This window comes from Mirounga leonina, unplaced genomic scaffold, assembly GCF_011800145.1.
Source record: "Mirounga leonina isolate KUSES-001 unplaced genomic scaffold, KU_Mleo_1.0 Mir_115, whole genome shotgun sequence".
Taxonomy (NCBI): domain Eukaryota; kingdom Metazoa; phylum Chordata; class Mammalia; order Carnivora; family Phocidae; genus Mirounga; species Mirounga leonina.
The window spans coordinates 30,046,031-30,067,803 of NW_023270268.1; the positions used below are offsets into that span (position 1 = coordinate 30,046,031).

At 42.9% G+C, this 21,773-nt stretch overlaps 1 protein-coding gene across 1 annotated transcript in view; it reads left to right on the forward strand.

The window, feature by feature from the left end:
* The window catches only part of LOC118003865 (inhibitor of carbonic anhydrase-like), a 34,361-nt gene extending 18,740 nt beyond the window's left edge, over nucleotides 1-15,621 (forward strand). The window contains exons 9-16 of the mRNA XM_034994929.1: nucleotides 1,170-1,260; nucleotides 2,453-2,494; nucleotides 5,500-5,655; nucleotides 9,056-9,197; nucleotides 12,112-12,176; nucleotides 12,703-12,887; nucleotides 14,177-14,363; nucleotides 15,410-15,621. Of these exons, the coding sequence (XP_034850820.1) occupies nucleotides 1,170-1,260; nucleotides 2,453-2,494; nucleotides 5,500-5,655; nucleotides 9,056-9,197; nucleotides 12,112-12,176; nucleotides 12,703-12,887; nucleotides 14,177-14,363; nucleotides 15,410-15,444 (903 nt within the window). The 3' untranslated portion in view covers nucleotides 15,445-15,621. The remainder of the gene's footprint in view (nucleotides 1-1,169; nucleotides 1,261-2,452; nucleotides 2,495-5,499; nucleotides 5,656-9,055; nucleotides 9,198-12,111; nucleotides 12,177-12,702; nucleotides 12,888-14,176; nucleotides 14,364-15,409) is intronic.
* The last annotated feature ends 6,152 nt before the right edge of the window (nucleotides 15,622-21,773 follow it).

Consider the following 21,773-nt stretch of genomic DNA (forward strand, 5'->3'; position numbering starts at 1 on the left):
AAAGAATGTGTATAGAATAGTTTTTAGGTATGTGTTCTTCAGAATAGTCTGATTCAGGAGGCCATGTGGTATACTGGTTATGAGCAGAAGCTAAGGAATTAAACTGTTTAAGTTTTAGTTTTAGTGAGCATCTATTGGAGAAATTATTTAACTTCCCTCTGCTTTACTTCACTAATGTATAAAAGGGGAAGAATTATAGTACCTACCTTATTGGATTTTGTGAGGAATACATGAGGTAATCACTGTAAGATGTTTAGAAAGGGCCTGGCACATAGTAAAGGCTTGGTAAGTTTTTGTTTGTATAGTTGCTACTGTTTTAAGATAGATTTCTAGAAGGACAGTTAATGGGTCAAAAGCCAAGAGTGAGTATGTATCTGTTTGTTTTTATCTCAATGATCTTATCTATCACTGTAAGTATACATTTTTTGCTCTGTTGTTGGAAAATTTCATTGATTAAAATAAGTTAATTATTAATGAATTATTTAATTAGAGAAATTGTTTCTTGCAAGTCTTTGTTGTGCCAGGGCTCTGAGTATAGTGCTAATGGGATTATGGGAACAGAATTGAACTCCACCATACAGAAGAAGAAATTCCATAGAAACATAGTAAATACAGGGGCGCCTCGGTGGCTCAGTTGGTTGAATGTCCAGCTCTTGGTTTTGGCTCAGGTTCTGATCTCGGGGTGGTGAAATTGAGCTCCATGTTGATCTCCGCGCTCAGCTTGAGAATGTGCTTGAGATCTCTCCCTCTTCCACACGCGCCCCCTCCCCGCTCCTCCCCATTTGTACTCTCTTTCTCTCAAATAAATAAATAAATAAAATCTTAAAAAAAAAAAGAAACATAGTAAATACAACCCCTGAGTCTGGCCATGTAGATTGTTGAGTGACAGTGGTCACAAAGAAAACGTGGTGAGGGCATGTCCAGTACTCAAGATGGGTCTAATGAGAGGTCAGAGATGCCAGGGAGCAGGATCTGGGTTGGGCACTTATTCCTGGGTCAACATGTCCAGTTTTCTAAACCCTGTGGTGAAATGGCAGAAGTTTTGGGTGATCCATGATTTGATGAATCAAAAGGACATGTGACATAAAGCCAATGAGAGATACCTCTGAGAGTCAGTGAGACAGGAAATGGCCTCACTGTTGTGCTACTGATTTATTTCTTAACTTCAGAAAGGAGAGGCTGATGCCATGACTTTGGATGGAGGCTTCATCTACACAGCGGGCCAGTGCGGTCTGGTGCCTGTCCTGGCGGAGAACTACAGTAAGTGGAAGGGGTGCCTGTCAGTGTTTTATTTTCTCTGGGCCGTGGACATAGAAAGAAGGAGAAATGATCCAGTTCCTTGTCGAGATAATAATTAACTACGGGTAGAGTGTAAGAGGCTAGCAGACAGTATCCTCCTTCTGCAGAGTCAGAGCCAATGAAGATACGGACACAGGAGTTAGCCAGAACGAGATGAAAAGAGCTATTTATTACCGGAAGGGTGATATTGGAGGGCATGGTACAGAGCTGGCTTCAAGGCTGGCCAAATTGCCCTGGAGTTAGAGTCACCCACTAGTTCAGGAGAACAGGTCTGTCGGCTTACCCTACGGCTCAGGGTCCGGGAGAATGCATATTGTCATAGAGCTTCATCGAAAAGATCTAAACTGCCCTCTCCCCACTCTCTTCCATGAAGAAAGGAGGGGTTGAGCCACATGTGCCTCACTCAATACTTTTGCTAAATTTACTAGTCCGAAATTAACTCACCCCAGCTGCCCTCGAAGGTTGAGTGGTGAGGCTACAAGGTCATGTTCTTCAGTGGGGATCCTTTCACATAAAAAAATAAAGCTGGGGAAAAGGGGATTTCACCAATATAATTTATTAAGCACCTCATCTGCTAGGCAGTGAGCAAGAAACCATACATTTTCCTTCAAAACAAAACAGCTCTGTGAAGTAAATAATGGTAGCTCTGTTTTACTGATATAAAAACTAAAGCTGGGAGAAGTTAAATGAGGTGTCCAAGGTAGAATGAAGACTGTATCCAGGTTTTTCTGACTCCATGGACTGGTTTTTTTCCCCTCCAACATGGCAAGAATATAATGATTGCCTACCACAGTCCAGAGCTCTGAGGGGAAAAAGATGTCAGGATGACTTGAATCACATAGCCAATGCAAGAGATCTTTGTCAAGATCTTTAGTGGTCTCTGCCCCTCTTCAAAGGGCATCTCATTTTCTTTCTCCGTAACTCCCTGAATGCTGGGGAGATTCTGGGGTGGAACCTAATATTCAAATGGCAAAGTTCAGGGAGAGAGGAGTTAAATGGGCCTGCAGAATCTTGGCTTGTTGATAACCAGTGACAAACTTCTTAGCTGGTGTTTCTTATTTTATTCCTCACTCTTGAGATTGAGAAGCTCATGACTTTGGATTGAGTAATATGAGAGTTTAATGCCATGTATCCCGATTGTTTTTCTTTTTAGTGCCTAAGGATGGGTCTACGTGTGTAAATACACCTGTGGTAGGTGAGTCAGAATCAGTAACACTGGGGCTCAAAGGTAAAGGCCATCATTGGGGAGAGGGTGAGGAGAGTCTTCAAAATGAAGCAAAGTTACTAGAGTTGTAAACAAAACAAAACAAAAAACAAAAAACAACAAGAAGGAGGATGAGCTATCACCACTACAGCTTATTGTTAAAGAGCAAATCTGTCATGAAGCTGTGGTGATAATTACTGTTTGTGGGGTTCTTTACCGGCAACAAAGGACTCCTGCTTGCACTATTCCCGTTTACTCTCCTCAGCAATCCTCTAGGATGTGGGCATCATTATCCCGTGTTGTGTAGATGGGGAAAGTGAGGCCCAGGGCCACACAGCCAGGGAGTGGCTGTACCTGGGCTTGAGAAGAGGTGGTGTGACCGGAAACCCCTTGCCCTTCCTGACGCACCACCTTACTCCTTGTCATATGCTGCCTGCCCTTCTCTGCGCCAGGAGGCAGGAGCCCACTTCTGACACTTCTGGGCCAAGTGGAGGCTTCACTATAGGAGGAGAGTCATAGATGCTCTAATGAAGAGGAGGGGGGAAATGAACTTGACCTTTTAGCTTTCAGCCAGCTGATTTTAATAACGGAGGAGTCGATCTTGTCTTTAGAATAGACCAGGTGACAAGTTCTCCCATCTGTATCTACATAGGCAGGGAGGGTCTGTATCTGTTCCTGAAGTACCTAATCTTGGAACACAGAGCAGTGTTTCTCAATCTAGTGTAGTGCCTGGACCGGCTGCATCAGGATCACCTGAGAACTTGTGAGAAATGCAAATTCTTGGGCTCCACCCAATCCACTGAGTCAGAAACTCCAAGGGTGGGGCCACTGCTCTGTGTTTTAACAAGCCCTCCAGCTGATTCTGATGCACATCGGGGTTTGAAAACAACTGTGGGGGAGGATTCTGAGATGAAAACAGGTGCTCACTTGGGTTTGGAGTTTCTTATGGGACAGGTAAACTGGGGGAAGTGGGTGGGTGGGTTTGGACCACCACAGCACCAGCAGCAGCTCTGGTCCCCGCTGAGCGCAGGGCCACAGAGGCCCTGCAGGCCCATGCCCCACCAAGGCCTCTAGAGTGCAAAGCTGCTCCCCTGCAGCAGCTCCCCTCCATGTGCAACAGGACCCAAGCCCTAGGATATGCTGTCCCCGCCCCCTCTGCTTTTATGGCTAACAGTCTTCAGTGAGCTGCGTCTTCATCCCCAACCCGAACGGCTGGCATTTTGTCAGCCATGCAGTCTCTTGAGTATGGAATACGTGAAGTCAGAAAGAACTCCGCTTCAAGAATGGTTGACATTTCCAGGAACTGCAGTATATGCAAATGCAGGTCAACAAAGATGCTTAGAAGACAGTTCAGGGTGGCTGGCTGTGATGCAGAAGGTTAGATTTGAGTAGAGACAGAGAGGGATCAACTCCAAAGACAAAGACACACACACAACACACACACACACACACCCGATGGCAATAATTAATGCCATTTGTGCAGAATTAGTTACACCTCCAGAAAGGTACTGCAACAGTATTTGGCTGCCAGAACGGTGTAATAGGGCACAGTCTGGTAAGCAAGGGCTTGCCCTGGCCTCAGGAGAATCTGCCTCACTGAGAGGGGGGCTCTGGTACTGCTTGTGCCACCAGCTGCATGGCCGGAAACCCAGCATTGTAACCTCCCCGTCCTATCCTAATGTACCATGTGCCCATATTAGCACATCTGATCCCCCCGAAAGCCCCCTGGATGGGTATCAGTGTCGCCATTTTACTGAGGAATAACTGGCAAGGCAAGTCTTCTACCTGCCATGTTGACTTCCAATTTTTCCAGGCTTGAATATACAAACCCGAACCATGACGGCAAGCAAGGGAGTGTAGAGGGGAGGGGGGGTTCGGAGTAGTGGTGGAGGACCACATTCCCTTCTAGTTCTGAAGATTTAGGATTCTAATCTTCTTATAAATTCTGCTTTACTGTTTAGGCCTCAGTCAATAAGTACAATGCAGTTACAGAGTATTGGGATAGGAATATATCAAATATCAGTGGTGTTCCCGTTAGAATCAAGAACACGAGAAGAAGGCCCACTCTCACCAAAGACACTTGGTATTACTTTGGAAGTGAATGCAGGATGATTTAAAAGATTAGAAAAATATTTTTCATATTGGAGAGAAAAGAGATTAAATTGTCACTATTAGAAAATGATGTTATCATAAATCTAGAAAATCAGAGACTTTAAAAAAGAAGTTATTAAAGCTCTTTCTTTTGGATTTCAACAAAAGTATTTCTTTTTTTTTTTTTAAAGATTTTATTTATTTTTTAGAGAGCGAGCGAGAGAGAAACAGCATGAGAGGGGAGAGGGTCAGAGGGAGAAGCAGGCTCCCCGCTGAGCCGGGAGCCCGATGTGGGACTCGATCCCAGGACCCTGGGATCATGACCTGAGCTGAAGGCAGACGCTTAACCATCTGAGCCACCCAGGTGCCCTCAACAAAAGTATTTCAACAGGCACACACTTATATGTACAAGATTTATATAGGTGATTTGTAATATGGCAAAGTGGGTCACACTGTAAATGCCCACCAGTGGGGGGATTACAAAATATGGTACTTCCATACAGTGGAACATAACTTAGGTTCAACCAATAAACAGAATGAGATAGCTATATCTACTTCTGCTGAATCAAAAAGGTGCTCACAATATATCACGGAGGGAGAATAAAGCATCTCGCAGTAAAGAATGTATAGCAGGAATCCATTGAAAAAGTATGAAGTATGTGTGTAAATATTTCTGGATGTCTGTATGTAGAAATGTCTGGAGAGCAGTAGTGGCAGACTGTTTGGCCCCATACCTAATAATGATAGTTATTGGTAGGGTCTTCTGCTAGAGTAAGGGGAGGTGTTCAAGGCATTCCCCTTCCCCTGGGAGAGGGGCAGGCAGGGGCTAACTGTAGCAGCTCTAGAATACATTTTCAGAGGGTCCTGGAGCTACTGAAATTGCATTTTGTTATCTCTGTTGCCAGGTCATTATGTCGTGGCAGTGGTTAAGAAATCAGATCCCTACGTCACTTGGGGCTCTCTGCAAGGCAGGAGGTCCTGCCACCCCGCAGTTGGTACTTCTGCAGGCTGGATCATCCCCATGGGTTTGATATACAACAAAACCGGGTCCTGTAAATTTGGTAAGTGTATTCTGTGATGCGGTGCAGCAGCCCCTTCCTTGAGCCTGTACCTGCGTAGGACAGGAATTCAGTTCAATGACAAGGAATGTCAAGGGATGGCATAAATTGATAGTGGGGTCAAGGGCTGGGCAGACATTACAGGTGAGCTTCACCTGTCCTTGAGCAGGTGCTTCCCTTTCTCCTCACCTCCTTACTTCTGAGGGGAGTGGCTTGGCCCAATGGGTAGATATCAGGGAAATACCCTATTCTTTATGTTTTACAACTGGCTCAGGGAACAAGCCTGGGGTTGCAGAGTAAGAGTGGTGTGTGTGTGTGTGTGTTGTTTTCCCATATAAACCAGATTAGCTGCTTTGTAAAAATTGAAAACCATATACCAGTAAGTCCTTGGGTGCTTTTTCGCTTGCATCCTTATCTCCCTTAGAGTCTCAGATCTATCATTTTAGCAGTAGTCTTGCCAATACCTAAAAGGCTCCCGGTGCCCTGCTTTTCCCAGCCATCTGACAAATCCCACCTCTGCATGAACCCCATTACCTGCTCCCTTCACTCGCTTAGCAGCTAAGGAAGCTTCATGTCTTAGCAGCTAAACATGGCTGGAGAAGTCACAGGGTAGATCAGTTCGTTCCACTGGAAATGGTCCAGAAGCTGGCCCCGGTGGGCCTCGGGCAGGCACACCCTCACTGTGTTGCTCCTCCACACCCCTGTACTTCGCAGTAATTATCCTAATGTCCTCGCTGTCCACACGTTTCCAGCCAACACCCATCTACCACCCGTTCTCAGCACATGACTCATCTCAGCTGCAACGGACAACTGAAAGGGTCAGAAAGGTTCCCCCTCACCATCCCACTGCCAAAGCTGTGGGCCTCCTCATGGCTGTATCCGCTCAGCTTCCCTCCACCTGTACTTTGGGTGTGGGCCTACAGAAAAGGGGCCTCCCCTCCCTAGAGCCTCATACCCTTGGTTACTACTTCTCATTCTAGTATAGCCAACAATTTCTTTCAACGTCAGTGTTTTCCATCTTTAAAAGTCCTCCCTCTCCCAGCAGTCTCCTCCAGCTTCTGACTTGTTTCTCTTCCCCCTTGCTGCCAGACTCCTTAACAGCATGGTCTGAGCCACTCATCTCCCACTCACTCCTCCACTCCCTGTCCTCTGGCTTCTCTGCATCATTCCATAGGAAGGACTCTGGTCAAGGCTACGGTGACCTCCATGTTGCTCAGTTGGAAGGTCATGCTCCAGGCCATTCCTCTGTTACTTCTCTTTCTTCAGATCACCTTAAAACACTATCTTCTGGCTTTTGTGAAAACACTGGCTTGGTTTTTCTCCCACCCTTACAAAGCCCCCTCTCCCAATCTGGTTAATAAATGTTTCAATTGCTTAAAGCAACTTTCTTCCCCCACCCTAACTCAATCTGCAGGCACTCACATCCATGCCTCGTTTACCATCTAAGCAAATAATACTATACATACAAAACTAGGCACTTGCCGTTTGCAACGATGTGGATGGAACTGGAGGGTATTATGCTGAGCGAAATAAGTCAATCAGAGAAAGACATGTATCCTATGACCTCACTGATATGAGGAATTCTTAATCTCAGGAAACAAACGGAGGGTTGCTGGAGTGGTGGGGGGTGGGAGGGTGATAGACATTGGGGAGGGTATGTGCTATGGTGAGTGCTGCGAATTGTGCAATACTGTTGAATCACAGATCTGTACCTCTGAAACAAATAATACAATATATGTTAAAAAAAAAAAAAAGCAGGAGGGGAAGAATGAAGGGGGGGAAAGCGGAGGGGGAGACGAACCATGAGAGACGATGACTCCGAAAAACAAACTGAGGGTTCTAGAGGGGAGGGGGGTGGGAGGATGGGTTAGCCAGGTGATGGGTATTAAAGAGGGCACGTTCTGCATGGAGCACTGGGTGTTATACACAATGAATCATGGAACACTACATCAAAAACTAATGATGTAATGTATGGTGATTAACATAACAATAAAAAATTTTAAAAAAAACTAGGCACATAGCCAGCACTAGATAAATGTTTGCTGCTATCACTATTATTGTTATATCTATATGCTGATAACTATTACATCTTTATCCCTAGCACAGATCTCTTTTTGACCTCCACACCTGTGTATATTGAACTGCCTATCTGACGTTATCTAATTGGATATTTCAAAAGCACATTAAGCTCAAAACAAAATGTATCATCTCTGCTGAGTCTGCTCCAGAGCTGCCTAGCTCAGTGGAGGACCCTACATCCATCCACTTGCCCCAGCGGGAAACCAAGCTGTCATTCTCCACGTACCCATCCATCACCAGTGATGTCCCCCTCTACTGTCTCCCACCCCTTGTGTTACTCTAGTCCAAGCTGTCCTCATCTCCCCTGGACTACTGCACCCCTGCACCCCACATCTGCCCTGGATTCCATTCATCCCACTGGCAGACCAATCTTTGCAAAGTGCAGATCTGGCTATATCCGGCCCACTACCCCTGGTCCAGCATTGCTGTAGGCCTTCAGAAGCTCCTGATTTCTCTAAGGATAAAGAACAAAATTTATACAAAGGTGTAAAAGCGGGTCTGGACCTTGCCTCCTCTCCATTCACTCTTGTACTGGATGGTCTAGACCAATGGCCTCTTATTGAACTTTCCATGCTATTTGCCCTCACTCCCCACCCCTGCCCTGGGCCTTTTCAGATGCTGCTCCGTGTCTGGAAAGCTCTTGTCCTTTCACCCTTTACTTAAGTAATTGCTATTCATTCTTCATCTCTCGACTTGAGGCCTCTCCCTGATTCCCAGGTCTTTACCAGGTTCCTTTATGTACAACCGTGTAGAACCATATTCTTCTTTCCCATTGCAAGCCGGGTAGGAGGTGGGGGGTATGAATTCACTAGTGTGGCTACTTGAGTTATGACTGTTGCTCATGGACTTGGGTTCCAGGAGCACAGGGCCTATGTGATGTCCTCACCGCAGTGCCCTGGGGCCCAGCACAGGGCTTGGCAGCTGAGCCTCTCAGCCCCTTCCTGCATTTGGAGTCAAGATGGAATACCTTATAAGGGAGGGCAAGGGCAGCAGAGGTCAGGGAAAATGTGGGAGAGGTTCGACCGGGTGGGGCTTTCAGTTTTGTTCTCTCTCTTAGAATTGCATCTGTGTCTATCCTTCCACACCTCCCACCCTGTGCCATTTCTGTTCCACAGACCCTTGTCCCAACTTCAGCCAGTCCCCCTTCACTTTGCTCTAGTTGCAACTTTTTTTTTTTTTATTCTGTAAGGTTCTTCTTTGTAATAATATGGTACCAAACACCCAAATGTGTCTCTACACCATTCAAGCAACTCTAGGGACAAAATCGGAGGCTTTCTGGCCAACACAGGCAAGAAGAGCTGACCTCCTGTGTTTTCCTGCACAGATGAATTCTTCAGTCAAAGCTGTGCCCCTGGGTCTGACCCAGATTCCAGTCTCTGCGCTCTGTGCAGTGGTGGCAGCAGCCCAGCCCACACCTGTGCCCCCAACCACCACGAGAGATACTATGGCTTCAGCGGGGCATTCAGGCGAGTAGTGTCTGTGCACCACCTTTCTCTTGGGCACCAACCCAGCGAACCTCTTGTCCTTTCATCTTTTCCATCACCCCAGGATCTGGCTGCTACAGTTAGGAGAAGCCAGAATTAGAAAACAGAACGGCAAATTCCCACTGGCTCTAAGGACTCAAGCCCAGCTCCTTTCTGGAGCGCTTTTCTGCAGACCCAGCTGACTTAGGGCACCTGAGGAGAGGCAAGAATGAGGGGTGCAGGATCACAACCCTGGGTCTACTTTTGTTCTTTTCTTCTGTGTGATTGTGGACAAGTCACGGAATCTTTCAGAGCGCCAGTTTAAAATCAGAGGACGGGTACTGGACATGTGCTTCTTACACCTGGCTGATGAGTACATTTTAAAAATAGATATTCCTGGGCTGCTCCAGCCCTTCAAGAAACCTTTATTGAGCACCTACTATGTGGCAGGCACTGGTCTAGGTAGAGGGGTTATAGCAGCAACAAGACACAGGTAGCTCCCCTGTCGCCTGTGTCTTATCTCAGGGGGAGAGTAGGACAATAAACATATAAATAAGGGTCAATCACTTCCTGACTGTGCTGAGTGCGGCAAAGGAACAAGGAGGGTGCTGTGGTAGTGACCTGGGTAGACCAAACGAGAGTCAAGAATTTTTAAATAAAATTATACAAGGGGAATTTTGTCTTCCTAGATATAAAAATCACATTTTTTTTTAAGATTTTATTTATTTACTTGAGAGAGAGAGTGAGAGAGAGAAAGAGCACAAGAGGGGGGAGCGGGAGAGGGAGAAGCAGACTCCCTGCCGAGCAGGGAGCCCGATGCGGGACTCGATCCCGGGACTCCAGGATCATGACCTGAGCCGAGGGCAGTCGCTTAACCAACTGAGCCACCCAGGCGCCCCTAAAAATCACATTTAATACTATATAATACTGTAAGACTATGATCAGTACAGCCTGGTTTGTGTCGAAGAATGACAAATCAGTGGAAGAGAATAGACTTCAAAGACTTATACATGGACACATTATATTTGGCGTATAACAAAGATAACATTTCAAACTGGGGAAAGATGAACTTGAAAGATCAAATAAATGAGTGTGGCGAACTGGCCCCTGGATCTGGTGGGAGCAGATTCAATAGTGAGTCAGTCCCATAAGCTGATTGGCAGGGGTCGGTGAGGGTGGGGTGAAGGGGTGCTGATCACAGGTGCAGTGATTCCTTTTAGGTGTTTGGATGAGTTGGGGAGGGAGGCCCATTGCTAAGGGCAGTGTGGGATCGAGACAGGGATTATTGCTTTTCAAAAAAGGAAAGAAGTATGAATGCTGATGAAAAGAGCCCAGTGAATGGAGGAAGACTCCAATTGCATAAGGGAGAGAGGATAACTATCAGAAGGTGCCTGAGGGGATGGGATGCAGGACACCTGGGGAAGACACTGTTGTAGAGAGGGAGACCTTCACTTCTTTGTGCCTGGAGGGCAGGAAAAGAGCCCTGGAGACTTAGGCTGACAGCTTTGGCAGAGGGAGGCTGGTAGAAAGCTCATGTCACGATACCTGTATTTTCTCTGGGAAGCAGGAGCACATGGTAGAGTGAGTGTTGGGGAGAGGGTATGTGGAGAGACAGACGCATGCAGGAATTTGAAAAACATTTTAGTCACTGCTCTGTGGAATGGGGAGGTGGCTATCTCAAACAGTGGTTCTCACCACTAGAGCACAGATTCTCCTAGGGGGCTTGTTAAAACACAGATTGCTGTACCCCACCCCCAGAAGTTTCTGATCTAGTAGGTCTGGGGTAGGGCCCCAAGAATGTGCATTTCTGACAGGTTCACAGCTGGTGCCGATGCTGCTGATCCCAGCCCACACGTAGAGAAACACAGATCTAGAGTAGAATGAGGAAAGCAGGAATGCCCAGGAGAAATGAATGATCAGGAGCTTCTCTGCTCTGCCTCCCTGCTGAGGTACAGACACCTGAGGCAGACCATCATGCTTATTCAGGACTGGGATTATATGAAGGGCAGGAAGAGGAAAGAAATGGGGCAAAGGGAGCTTAGGAAAACTGAATAGGAGTAATTAGTCCTAGCTAAGTATAGAGGGACCTGAAGTTAGGAGAGAGAGAAAACTGGAGAGGTGCTCCTGATAACCAATCACTAATGTCAATTGCCAACTGATTGGATGTCATAGTACTGATTGTTAATGTGTTTGACATTTCTCATAAAGAATGGACCTTAAACACAGAGGAACAGTTTTCTGGGGATTAAGTGTGAACACATATCTAGTGATGCACATTCACTACTGAGCATTAAGGCTGACTAGGCGTATGGATGTGAAAAGCCTCCTTCAAAATCATGTCTTCCATGTTGATTTTAATCTCTGGTGTGAGTTTTGATCTGACCAGAGAGTCATTCTTGAATATTCCTATTAATAGGAGAACACAAACATCTCCTCTGGAGAAAATGATCCATATTTAAAATAAGGAACCCAACAGTGGTTATCTACAATGGAAACAAAATAAGCAGGTTTCTTCTTTTTTTTTTTTTAAAGATTTTATTTATTTATTTGAGAGAGGGAATGAGATAGAGAGCATGAGAGAGGGGGAAGGTCAGAGAGAGAGGCAGACTCCCTGCTGAGCAGGGAGCCCGATGTGGGACTCGATCCCGGGACTCCAGGATCATGACCTGAGCCGAAGGCAGTCGCTTAACCAACTGAGCCACCCAGGCACCCAGCAGGTTTCTTCTTATTATTACATTTCCCCTCGAAGTCTCTGGGACAACCCGAGTGTTACAGTTGTGTGTGTGGATGTGGTAAGCATTAGGTGTGCCCACTGGCCTCAGGTGGAGGGGGTGTGAGCCTCTCAGTGGTTCCCTCTGGGTGTCTCTCCCTCCCACTCCCATTGGAGCTCCTCACTGATCTGACGCTTGCTCTGCAGGTGTCTGGTTGAAAAGGGAGACGTGGCCTTTGTGAAGGAGATCACCGTCTTCCAGAACACTGACGGTATGTGCCTGTGCTGTCATTTCCTCCCTTGGAAAAAGTCTGGGTCTCTTCCAGGAAGTCACTCCCCAATCGGGCAACTAGGGAAGTTTATTAAAGCATGGCTGGCTCTCTTCATTTATAGGCGTTCCTTATATATTCTGGATACAAGTTTTTGTCAACTATATGATTGACAATACCTTGTTTCTCTCTGAAAGGCTTACCTTTTCACTTTCTTAATCATGTCTTTCGATGAACAGGTATTTTAATGTTTAATGTAGTTCAACTTATCAATCTTCTTTCTGGCTAGTGCTTTTTCAGGCCTGTTTAAGAAACTTTTGCCTTTAACAGGACTGAAAAGGCACTAACCAAAGAGGCTATGAATTTATAACTATGCATTTTTCTCTTTCTTCTATTTTTAAAGTTTAATTATTTCATTTTTCTGTGTCTCTGTGATTCTCCCAGACATTGGTGGTTGGTCACATCCCCCCGGGGAGGGCACCTTGACCAAAGCTGTCAGCTGTGGCTGACCAACCTTCCTCCTCCCCAGGAAAGAGCCCTGAAGCATGGGCTAAAGATCTGAAGCTGGGTGACTTTGAGCTGCTGTGCCTTGATGGTACCAGGAAGCCTGTGACTGAAGCTTGGAGGTGCAACCTGGCCATAGTCCCAAATCATGCTGTGGTCTCAAGGAAAGATAAGGCAGCTTTTGTTAGCAGAATGCTCTTCAATCAACAGGTATGGGCACACAGGAGGTCCTTCTACACGGTCCCCCCAGCCGAGTACTCAGGTCACCTCCAGAACTGACACCCAGCCCAGTCTCACACCCTTTCTCCCTGGGCAGATTCTCACAGCCCTGCCTCTGAGGAAAGCAGAAAGCTAGCTGGTAACTATGTTCAATTTGTGCTCTGGGGGTGTCTAGGATATCAACATGGACTGAAAAAGCTTCGGACACATGAGTATCTGAAGGGTCTCCCTAAGACTCACTTACCTCTCTGGGCAGACTCCTGGTATCTCCTGGACTTGTTTAGTTCCTCCATGAGAGTTATCTCTTTCTTCTTCTGTCACAGAAATAAGGGATTTGGCTCAGTGCCCTTCACACTAGAGTGAGGAATTATATGTGGGAAAAGCAGAATAGAGGCTACTCTACCTGACTTAGGGTGGGTCCCAATGCATTACTGAACCTGGGCAGGCTGAGCTCTGCTTTAGGCTTCATGAAAGTTCAAAAGCCAACATTCAGACAACTTATGACCTCTACAGGCAGCCAACAAGGGCTATGAAGTAGCAGGATGCCTAAATCTTAAGGAAAACCCAAAGCCTCAGCTGCCTATCACACTCATATGCCCCATTCCTGGAAGAGCCCCATATGAGTAATCCATGTCTTAGCATATGCTGCCCACATGTTTAGTTAGAGGACTACAACCCAGGGAGAACTGGCAAAACCAGAGACTCTTGGTCAGGGACTCCTGAAGGCATGTCTCCCAAAAGGCAAGCTGCCCCCTTGGCTGTAGGGGGCTGAACAAAGAAAGAGGAGGGGAAGGAAGAGATGGAAATGGTCAGGTGCCTGGGGCACATGTAGAGAATAGAAGAGGCAAGGCAGCAAGGGCTTTGGGCAGCAGAAGACAGGTAGTATGACCCAGGAAGTTGAAAATATCCAGCAGTGACTGGCAGAATTGTGATACAGTGGCTACAAAACTTGAAGCTTTTTTTATTTAGCAATTACTTTACATACACCATCTCCATTTACAAATGAGTAAACTGAGGCTCACTGACACAGTAAAGAAGTTTCCTAAAGTCACATGACAAGGAAAAGTGAGGGCCACGATTTGAACCCAGATGCCGTGTTTTTTTTGCCATTAATGGTGCCTCTGAAACTGTTGGCTGTGTCCCAGGTCTCCCGGGGGCTGGAGCTGAGCAGTGCAGTAGACTTAGATCTTCTGAAGCAGAACACACAACCTCGTGCTCTCTGGTGCTGCTGCTAACTCTCTGTCTGTCTGTCTGTGTGTCTGTCTGTGTGTCTGACCCAGGAGCTCTTTGGAAGAGATGGGTTTGAATACAGGATGTTCCAGATGTTTCAATCCTCAACTAAGGACCTGCTCTTCAGCGATGACACGGCATGTTTGGCTAACCTTCAGGATAAAACAACTTATCGAAAATACTTAGGACCAGAGTATCTTACGGCCATTGCTAACATGGGACAATGCTTACACTCTGGTGAGTAGAATAAAACACCGAGGAACAATACCATGGGGGTCAAGGTAAACATATTTGTATTAAGGACCATTGTGTGCCAAGCCATGGGCCAGTACTGATGGGAGCACAAAGATGGAGAAGGCTTGCTTCTGGCCCTGCAGGAGGATGCAGACCTACCAGTGAGGTAACTCAATTAGATGGCAGTATAAGAAACTACCTGAAAAATGACCAAATCATTTGAAGGAGAAAGAGAGTGCAATTGAGATCATTTGGAAACTAAACTTGTTTACTTGTGCATTTCCATTTTTTTTTTCCTAACAAAATGAAAAGGTATACATGTGTGAGCACTTCAGTGTAGAGAGAGGGTTGGGAAATGACCTATATATATCACTCATAGAGGATCAATTTTCAAAGATTTTAAGTAAAATGTATAAATAATATTAACAGAAACAGAATGAAGTTAGCACTGTATGTGCCCTTTCTAGTTTTATATATACGTATTAGAACGGCATAGTGTATATGTGTGTGTGTGTGTGTTTTAGAATGGTATAGTTGCCTCAAAAAGGATTAAGCTGGAGAAATAAAATTAGAGCTGGGATAATCAAATTGCTGGGAGTGTGCCTGAGTTTTTGTTGAATTATATTGTGTGTTGGAGATGATGAGAGCAGGAGGAAAGGAAAATGTAGGTATTTAAGGATAGCACTGACATCAATTAGGAGATACAGACACAGACACAGAGAGAGAGAGAATTTAAAAAAATTATTATTGGGGTGCCTGGGTGACTCAGTCATTAAGCATCTGCCTTCGGCTCAGGTCATGATCTCACGATCCTGGGATCGAGCCCCGCATCGGGCTCCCTGCTCTGTGGGAAGCCTGCTTCTCCCTCTCCCGCTCCCCCTGCTTGCGTTCCTGCTCTCACTGTATCTCTCTCTCTGTCAAATAAATAAATAAAATCTTTTTAAAAAATTATTATTACCTAGCATTTGCTCTTAGAAAACAGGAACAGAATTGTGTTTAGTAAGCACAGGAAGTACCTAAAAGTCTTTCTCTTATGTTTTGCTTCACAGAACTTCAAGATGCCTGTACATTTCATGTACATTAAAAACCGATCAAAGTGGTTAACCACAGATGCTCAGTGCCTGCAAATATGGTGGGGACACATCCTCACTTGTCTGCATGTGGGCCTCTGTTAACCTCAGTTGTTTTATATAATTATGTGCTGTAACTGATACAAAAATTAAAATGAATAAAAATTATTGTGTCTTCTCAGAAAACTTCATTATATGTTCTCAGATTTTTTGAGGGGAGAAAACTATGTCTTTATACTAGATTTATGCTTCTAAATTTAATATCTATTAGATTGTACTTTCTTAAAGAACTGCACAAGACTAGCTCATCTTCCCACCCTATTCTTTATTTTACTGAAGAGGTGAGTCACTTACATAGAATTTAAGCAATAAATCTGTGTGAAGGGAGCCTGAGTGGTGATTACAAGTGTGCAAAAAAAATAAAAGCATCAGTGTGCGCAGTATCAAGGACTTACATAATAAAAACAAAGGATGAGGAATGAGTTTGTGTATTTAAAAATATATTTGAACATTTAAAATTCATAATGTCAAGTGGAATAAAAATCCTGACTCAGATTAATTGGGAGACATTAAAATTGCTGCAAAAATCGAACTCTACTACCCTTTTACAGTCAACTTCCCGAAAGTCTGACTCAATTAAGTCAGTTTCTTAGTCAAAAGTCAGAGATTCTGCCATATCTAGTATTACCATAATTGCAGTTTATGGTAATGACTCAATAAATATTGAATGGGACCCTAAGTTATATATTGTTAAATGTTAGTTTTATGAGTGTGAACTTCTGTTTCTTTCTGTGAAAGAGTAACCAGTACAGGACTTGCCCTCTTTCCATAAACAACTAAAAAACTGGACAAAGTATATGAAACAACCATTGGACAATAGCAGCACAGGACTCCGGTCCCTCAGAGAAGGGAAAGAAAAGAGGTAAGCAGGATGGTGACCCTACTTTTTGCCTGGAGGAAGTTTCCAGATGATGACCCAGGGAGGGGGAACCCAAGAAAGCCTGTCACACTGAGTTGAGGAAACAGAGGTAAGAGCTTGGAGAAGCAAGATGACTGGAGTTTGTATACAGAAGACATCTGTAGAAGAGTCCTCCTTGAGTGTTTGGTGAAATACTAATCTGCATGAGTGTAGAATGAAATTGAAATCCATCAGACTAGACAAAGAATAACTGTGAGAGACCTATAAGCTGAACAATTCCCAGCGCCCACACAGAGCTAGGAATCATTTGTGTTCCTACTATAACCAGAGTGAAGAGACCTAATTGAATATCTAAGGATTTTACTGAAGGTCAGGCCTTGGATGGGAGGATAAATAAAGTACCTGTAGACGAAGGGCTGCTCTATTACTGCACTGAGAGTGAAACTAGCCTTGGTAGGATCCAGCTGATCTGTAAGTAACTTAACTTCCTTCTAAAACAAGCCTCAATACACATAAAGAAAGACAACAAAATCTAAATATTCGGAAACATAGCTTACGTAATATCTAGCATCAAATGCAAAAATTACCAGATATGCAAAGAAGCATAAAATGTAACTCAGAGTCAGAAGAAAAATCAACCAATAAAAACACACCTAGAGGGGCACCTGGGTGGCTCAGTCGGTTAAGTGTCAGACTCATGATTCTGGCTCAGGTCATGATCTCAGGGTTGTAAGATGGAGCCCTGTGTTGGGCTTCATGCTCAGTGCAGAGACTGCTTAAGATTCCACTTGAGATTCCCTTTGCCCCTTCCCCCCACTCTCTCTCAAATAAATAAATACTTAAAAAAAAAAAAAAGCCCCACACACCTAAAAACCAAAGAGATGATAGTATTTAGACAATGGACTTGATTTAAAAAATTTTTTTTCTTCAAGTTTTATTTAAATTCTAGTTAGTTAACATACAGTGCAATATTGGTTTCAGGAGTAGGATTCAGTGATTCACCACTTACATATAATACACAGTGCTCATCACAAGTGCCCTCCTTAATACTCATCACCCATCTAGCCTATCCCACACCCACCTCCCTCCATCAACCCTCAGTTTGTTCTCTATGGTTAAGAGTCTCTTATGGTTTCCCTCTCTCTCTTCCCCCCCCTTCCCATATGTTCATCTGTTTTGTTTCTTAAATTCCACATATGACTGAAATCATATGGTATTTTTCTCCAACTGACTTATTTCACTTAGGTAATACACTCCAGGTCCATCCACGTGTTGCAAATGGCAAGATTTCATTCTTTTTGATGGCCAAGTAATATTCCACTGTATATATGTACCACATCTTCTTTATCCATTCATCAGTTGATGGACATTCTGCCTCTTTCAATATTTTGGTTATTGTTGATAATGCTATATACATTGGGGTGCATGTACCCCTTCAAATCTGTATTTTTGTATCTTTTGGATGAATACCTAGTAGTGCAATTGCTGGATCGAAGGGTAATTCTATTTTTAACTTTTTGAGGAAACTCCATACTGTTTTCCACAGTGACTGTACCAGTTGTCTTCCCACCAACAGTGCAAGAAGATTCCCCTTTCTCTGCAACATCGCCAATACCTGTTGTTTCTTGTGTTGTTATTTTAGCCATTCTGACAGGTGTGTCTTATCATGATTTTGATTTGTATTTCCTGATGATGAGTGATGTTGAGCATCTTTTCATGTGTTTGTTAGCCATCTGGATGTCTTCTTTGGAAAAATGTGTATTCATGTCTTCTGTCCATTTCTTAACTGGATTATTAATTTTGGGGGGTGTTGAGTTTGAGAAGGTCTTGGATACTAACCCTTTATCAGATACAGACAATGAACTTTAAAACAGTTGTTATAAACATTCCCAAAGATTTAAATGAAAACATGAACATAACAAAGAAAAAAGTATAAGGCTTAAAGAAGACCCAGTGAAAAGCTAGAGCTGTAAAATTTGTGTTTTTTAAGGAATTTGTCTATTTCATTTCAATTGTCTATTTTTGCTATAAACTTGTCCAAAATATTTCCTTACTATCTTTTAATATTTATAGGTTGTATAATGTGTCTATTCTTCCATTTTCATACTGGTAATTTGTGTTTTCTCTCTTCATTTTTCTTGATCAGTCTAGTCATAGCTTTATCAATTTTATTGAACTTTTCAAAGAACAAATTTTTTTTTAATTTTCACTATTTCCCTATTTTTTATCTCATTTTCTGTTCTATTTTTTTAAGACTTCATTTATTTGAGAGAGAGAGAGCATGCCAGAGAGAGAGCACGAGCAGGGTGTAGGGGCAGGCAGAGGGAGAAGCTGAGCAGGGAGCCTGATGTGGGACTTGATCCTAGGACCCTGGGATCATGACCTGAGCTGAAGGCAGTCACTTAACTGACTGAGTCACCCAGGTGCTGTCATTTTTTGTTCTTGCCCTTATTTCCTTTCTGCTACTTACTTTTCATTTAATTTGCTTCTTTTCTTAGATGCTTACGGTACAAGTTTAGATCAGTTATTTAGAAGAGTCTTCTTTTTTTTTTTTTTTTAAGATTTTTATTTATTTATTTGACAGAGAGACACAGCAAGAGAGGGAACACAAGCAGGGGGAGAGGGAGAGGGAGAAGCAGGCTTTCCGCCGAGCAGGGAGCCCGATGAGGGGCTCGATCCCAGGACCCCGGGATCATGACCTGAGCCGAAGGCAGATGTTTAACAACTGAGCCACCCAGTCACCCTGGGAATTTATAATTTTAAATGTCTATATTAGAAAAGAAGACTCTTGGGGCGCCTGGGTAGTAATACTTCTTAAGCCTATGTCATTGGATATTAATATGATTACTACATATTTCTTGTGAATGGTGTGTGCTTGGTAATATTGTTTTTCATTCTTTTACTTTAATCCATCTGTTTATATTAAGGATGGTTTCTTAGAAAGAGCACATGGTTGGGTCTTTATTCTTTCATTTGGTGTGACAATCTCTACCCTTTGAAAGGATGTGTTTAGTTCATTTATATATAATGTAATTATTAATATTTGTTTTCTATCTGTTTCCTCTGTTCTTTGTCTCTTGCTTCCTCTTTTCTGCCTTCTATTGGCTTGAGTGTTTTTTAGTATTACATTTTATCTTCTCTATTGGCTTTTTGGCTATTTTTTATTTTTTAATGTCTTCTCCAAAGTTTACAATACTTATCTTTAGCTTAAAACTAGTGTCAGATAATGCTATACCAGGATACAAAGTTAATATACAGAAATCTGTTGCATTTCTCTACACCAGAAATGAAGTAGCAGAAAGGGAAATTAAGAAAACAATAATATTTACATTTGTACCCCCAAATAATAAAATACCTAGGAATAAACTTAACTAAGGAGTTGAAAGACCTGTACTCTGAAAACTACAAAACAACTTGAAGATGACACAAACAAATGGGAAGATAGTCCATGCTCCTGGATTGGAAGAACCAATATTGTTAAAATGTCTATACTATCCAAAGCTATCTATAGATTAATGCAATCCCCATAAAAATATCAGTGACATTTTTCACAACTAGAACAAATAATACTAAAATTTGTATGGAACCACAAAAGACCCTGATAGCCAAAGCAATCTTGAGAAAGAAGAACAAGGCTGGTGGTATCACAATTCCAGACTTCAAGCTCTATTACAAAGCTGTAATAATCAAAACAGTATGACACAGGCACAAAAATAGATACATAGACCAACAGAACAGAATAGAGAGCCCAGAAAAAAAAAAAAAAAAGACGAAAGAGGCAAGAACATACAATGTGGAAAAGACAGCCTCTTCAACAAATGGTGTTGGGAAAAATGGACAGCTACAAGCAAAATAATGAAACTGGACTGTTTTCTTACAGCATATAAAAAATAAGTTCAAAATAGATTAAAGACTTAAATGAAACCTGAAATCTTAAAACTCCTAGAAGAAAACATAGGCAGTAATTTCTTTGACATTGGCTATAGAAACATTTTTCTAGATATGTCTCCTCAGGCAAAGGAAACAAAAGCAAAATTAAATTATTGGGACTACACAAAAATAAAAGGCTTTTGCACGGCAAAGGAAACCATCAACAAAACAAAATAATCCAACACCCCAAAAACCCCAAGTAATCCAATTAAAAATGGGCAGAAGACATGAATAGAAAAATTTCCAAAGAACATACAAATGACCAACAGACACATGAAAAGATGCTCAACATCACTAATCATCAGGTAAATGCAAATCAAAACCACAGTGAGGTAACACTTTACACCTGTCCAAATGGCTAAAATTAAAAAGACAAGAAATAACAAGTGTTGGTGAGGATGTGGAGAAAAGGGAACCCTCATCTACTGTTTATGGGAATGCAAATTGTTACAGTCACTGTGGAAAATAGTATGGAGGTTCCTCAAAAAATTAAAATAGAATTACCATATGATCTAGTAATTCTATTGGGTATTTACCCAAAGAAAATGAAAATTCTAATTTGAAAGGATACATGCAACCTTATGTTTATTGCAGCATTATTTGCAATGCCAAGATATGGAAGCAACCCAAGTGTTAATCGATAGATGAATGGATAAGAAAGAATGGTATGTGCATGTGTATAACGGAATATTATTCAGCCCTGAAAAAGAATGAGATGTTGCCATTTGCAACAACATGGATTGACCTAGAGGGTATAATGCTGAGTAAAATAAGTCAATTAAAGAAAGACAAACACCATATGATTTAACTCATATGCGGATTTTAGAAACAATGAATAAATGAACAAACAAAGAAGAAAAAAGAGACAAAAATGCCAGACTCTTAAATATAGAAAATAAACCAGTGGTTGCCAGAGAGTATGTGGGTGGGGGAAGGGTGAAATAGATAAAGAGGATTAAGAGTACACTTACCCTGATGAGCACTGAGTCACGTACAGAATTGTTGAATCATTATATTATACACCCAAAACTAATATAACACTGTATGTTAATTATACTTCAATAAAAAATAAATTTAAAATAATGTTATATCACTTTGTGTATAATGTAAGATCCTATAATCTTACAGTTCCACTTTCATCAGTGATTTCTGGATAAACTTTTCTTTTTAAAGATTTTATTTATTTATTTGAGAGAGAGAGAATGAGAGAGAGAGAGCATGAGGGAGGGAGGGTCAGAGGGAGAAGAAGACTCCCCGCCGAGCAGGGAGCCTGATGTGGGACTCGATCCCAGGACTCCAGGATCATGACCTGAGCTGAAGGCAGTCGCTTAACCAACTGAGCCACCCAGGCACCCAATTTCTGGATAAACTTTTAACAAGCAGGTCTTCAAGGTAAAAAAAAAAAAAAGGCCCTGATTTGTATCATTTACCAATTTCATGAAGTAAATACTTTTACCATGGATGATTTCAAGCTACCAAAGTGATGTCAATGAA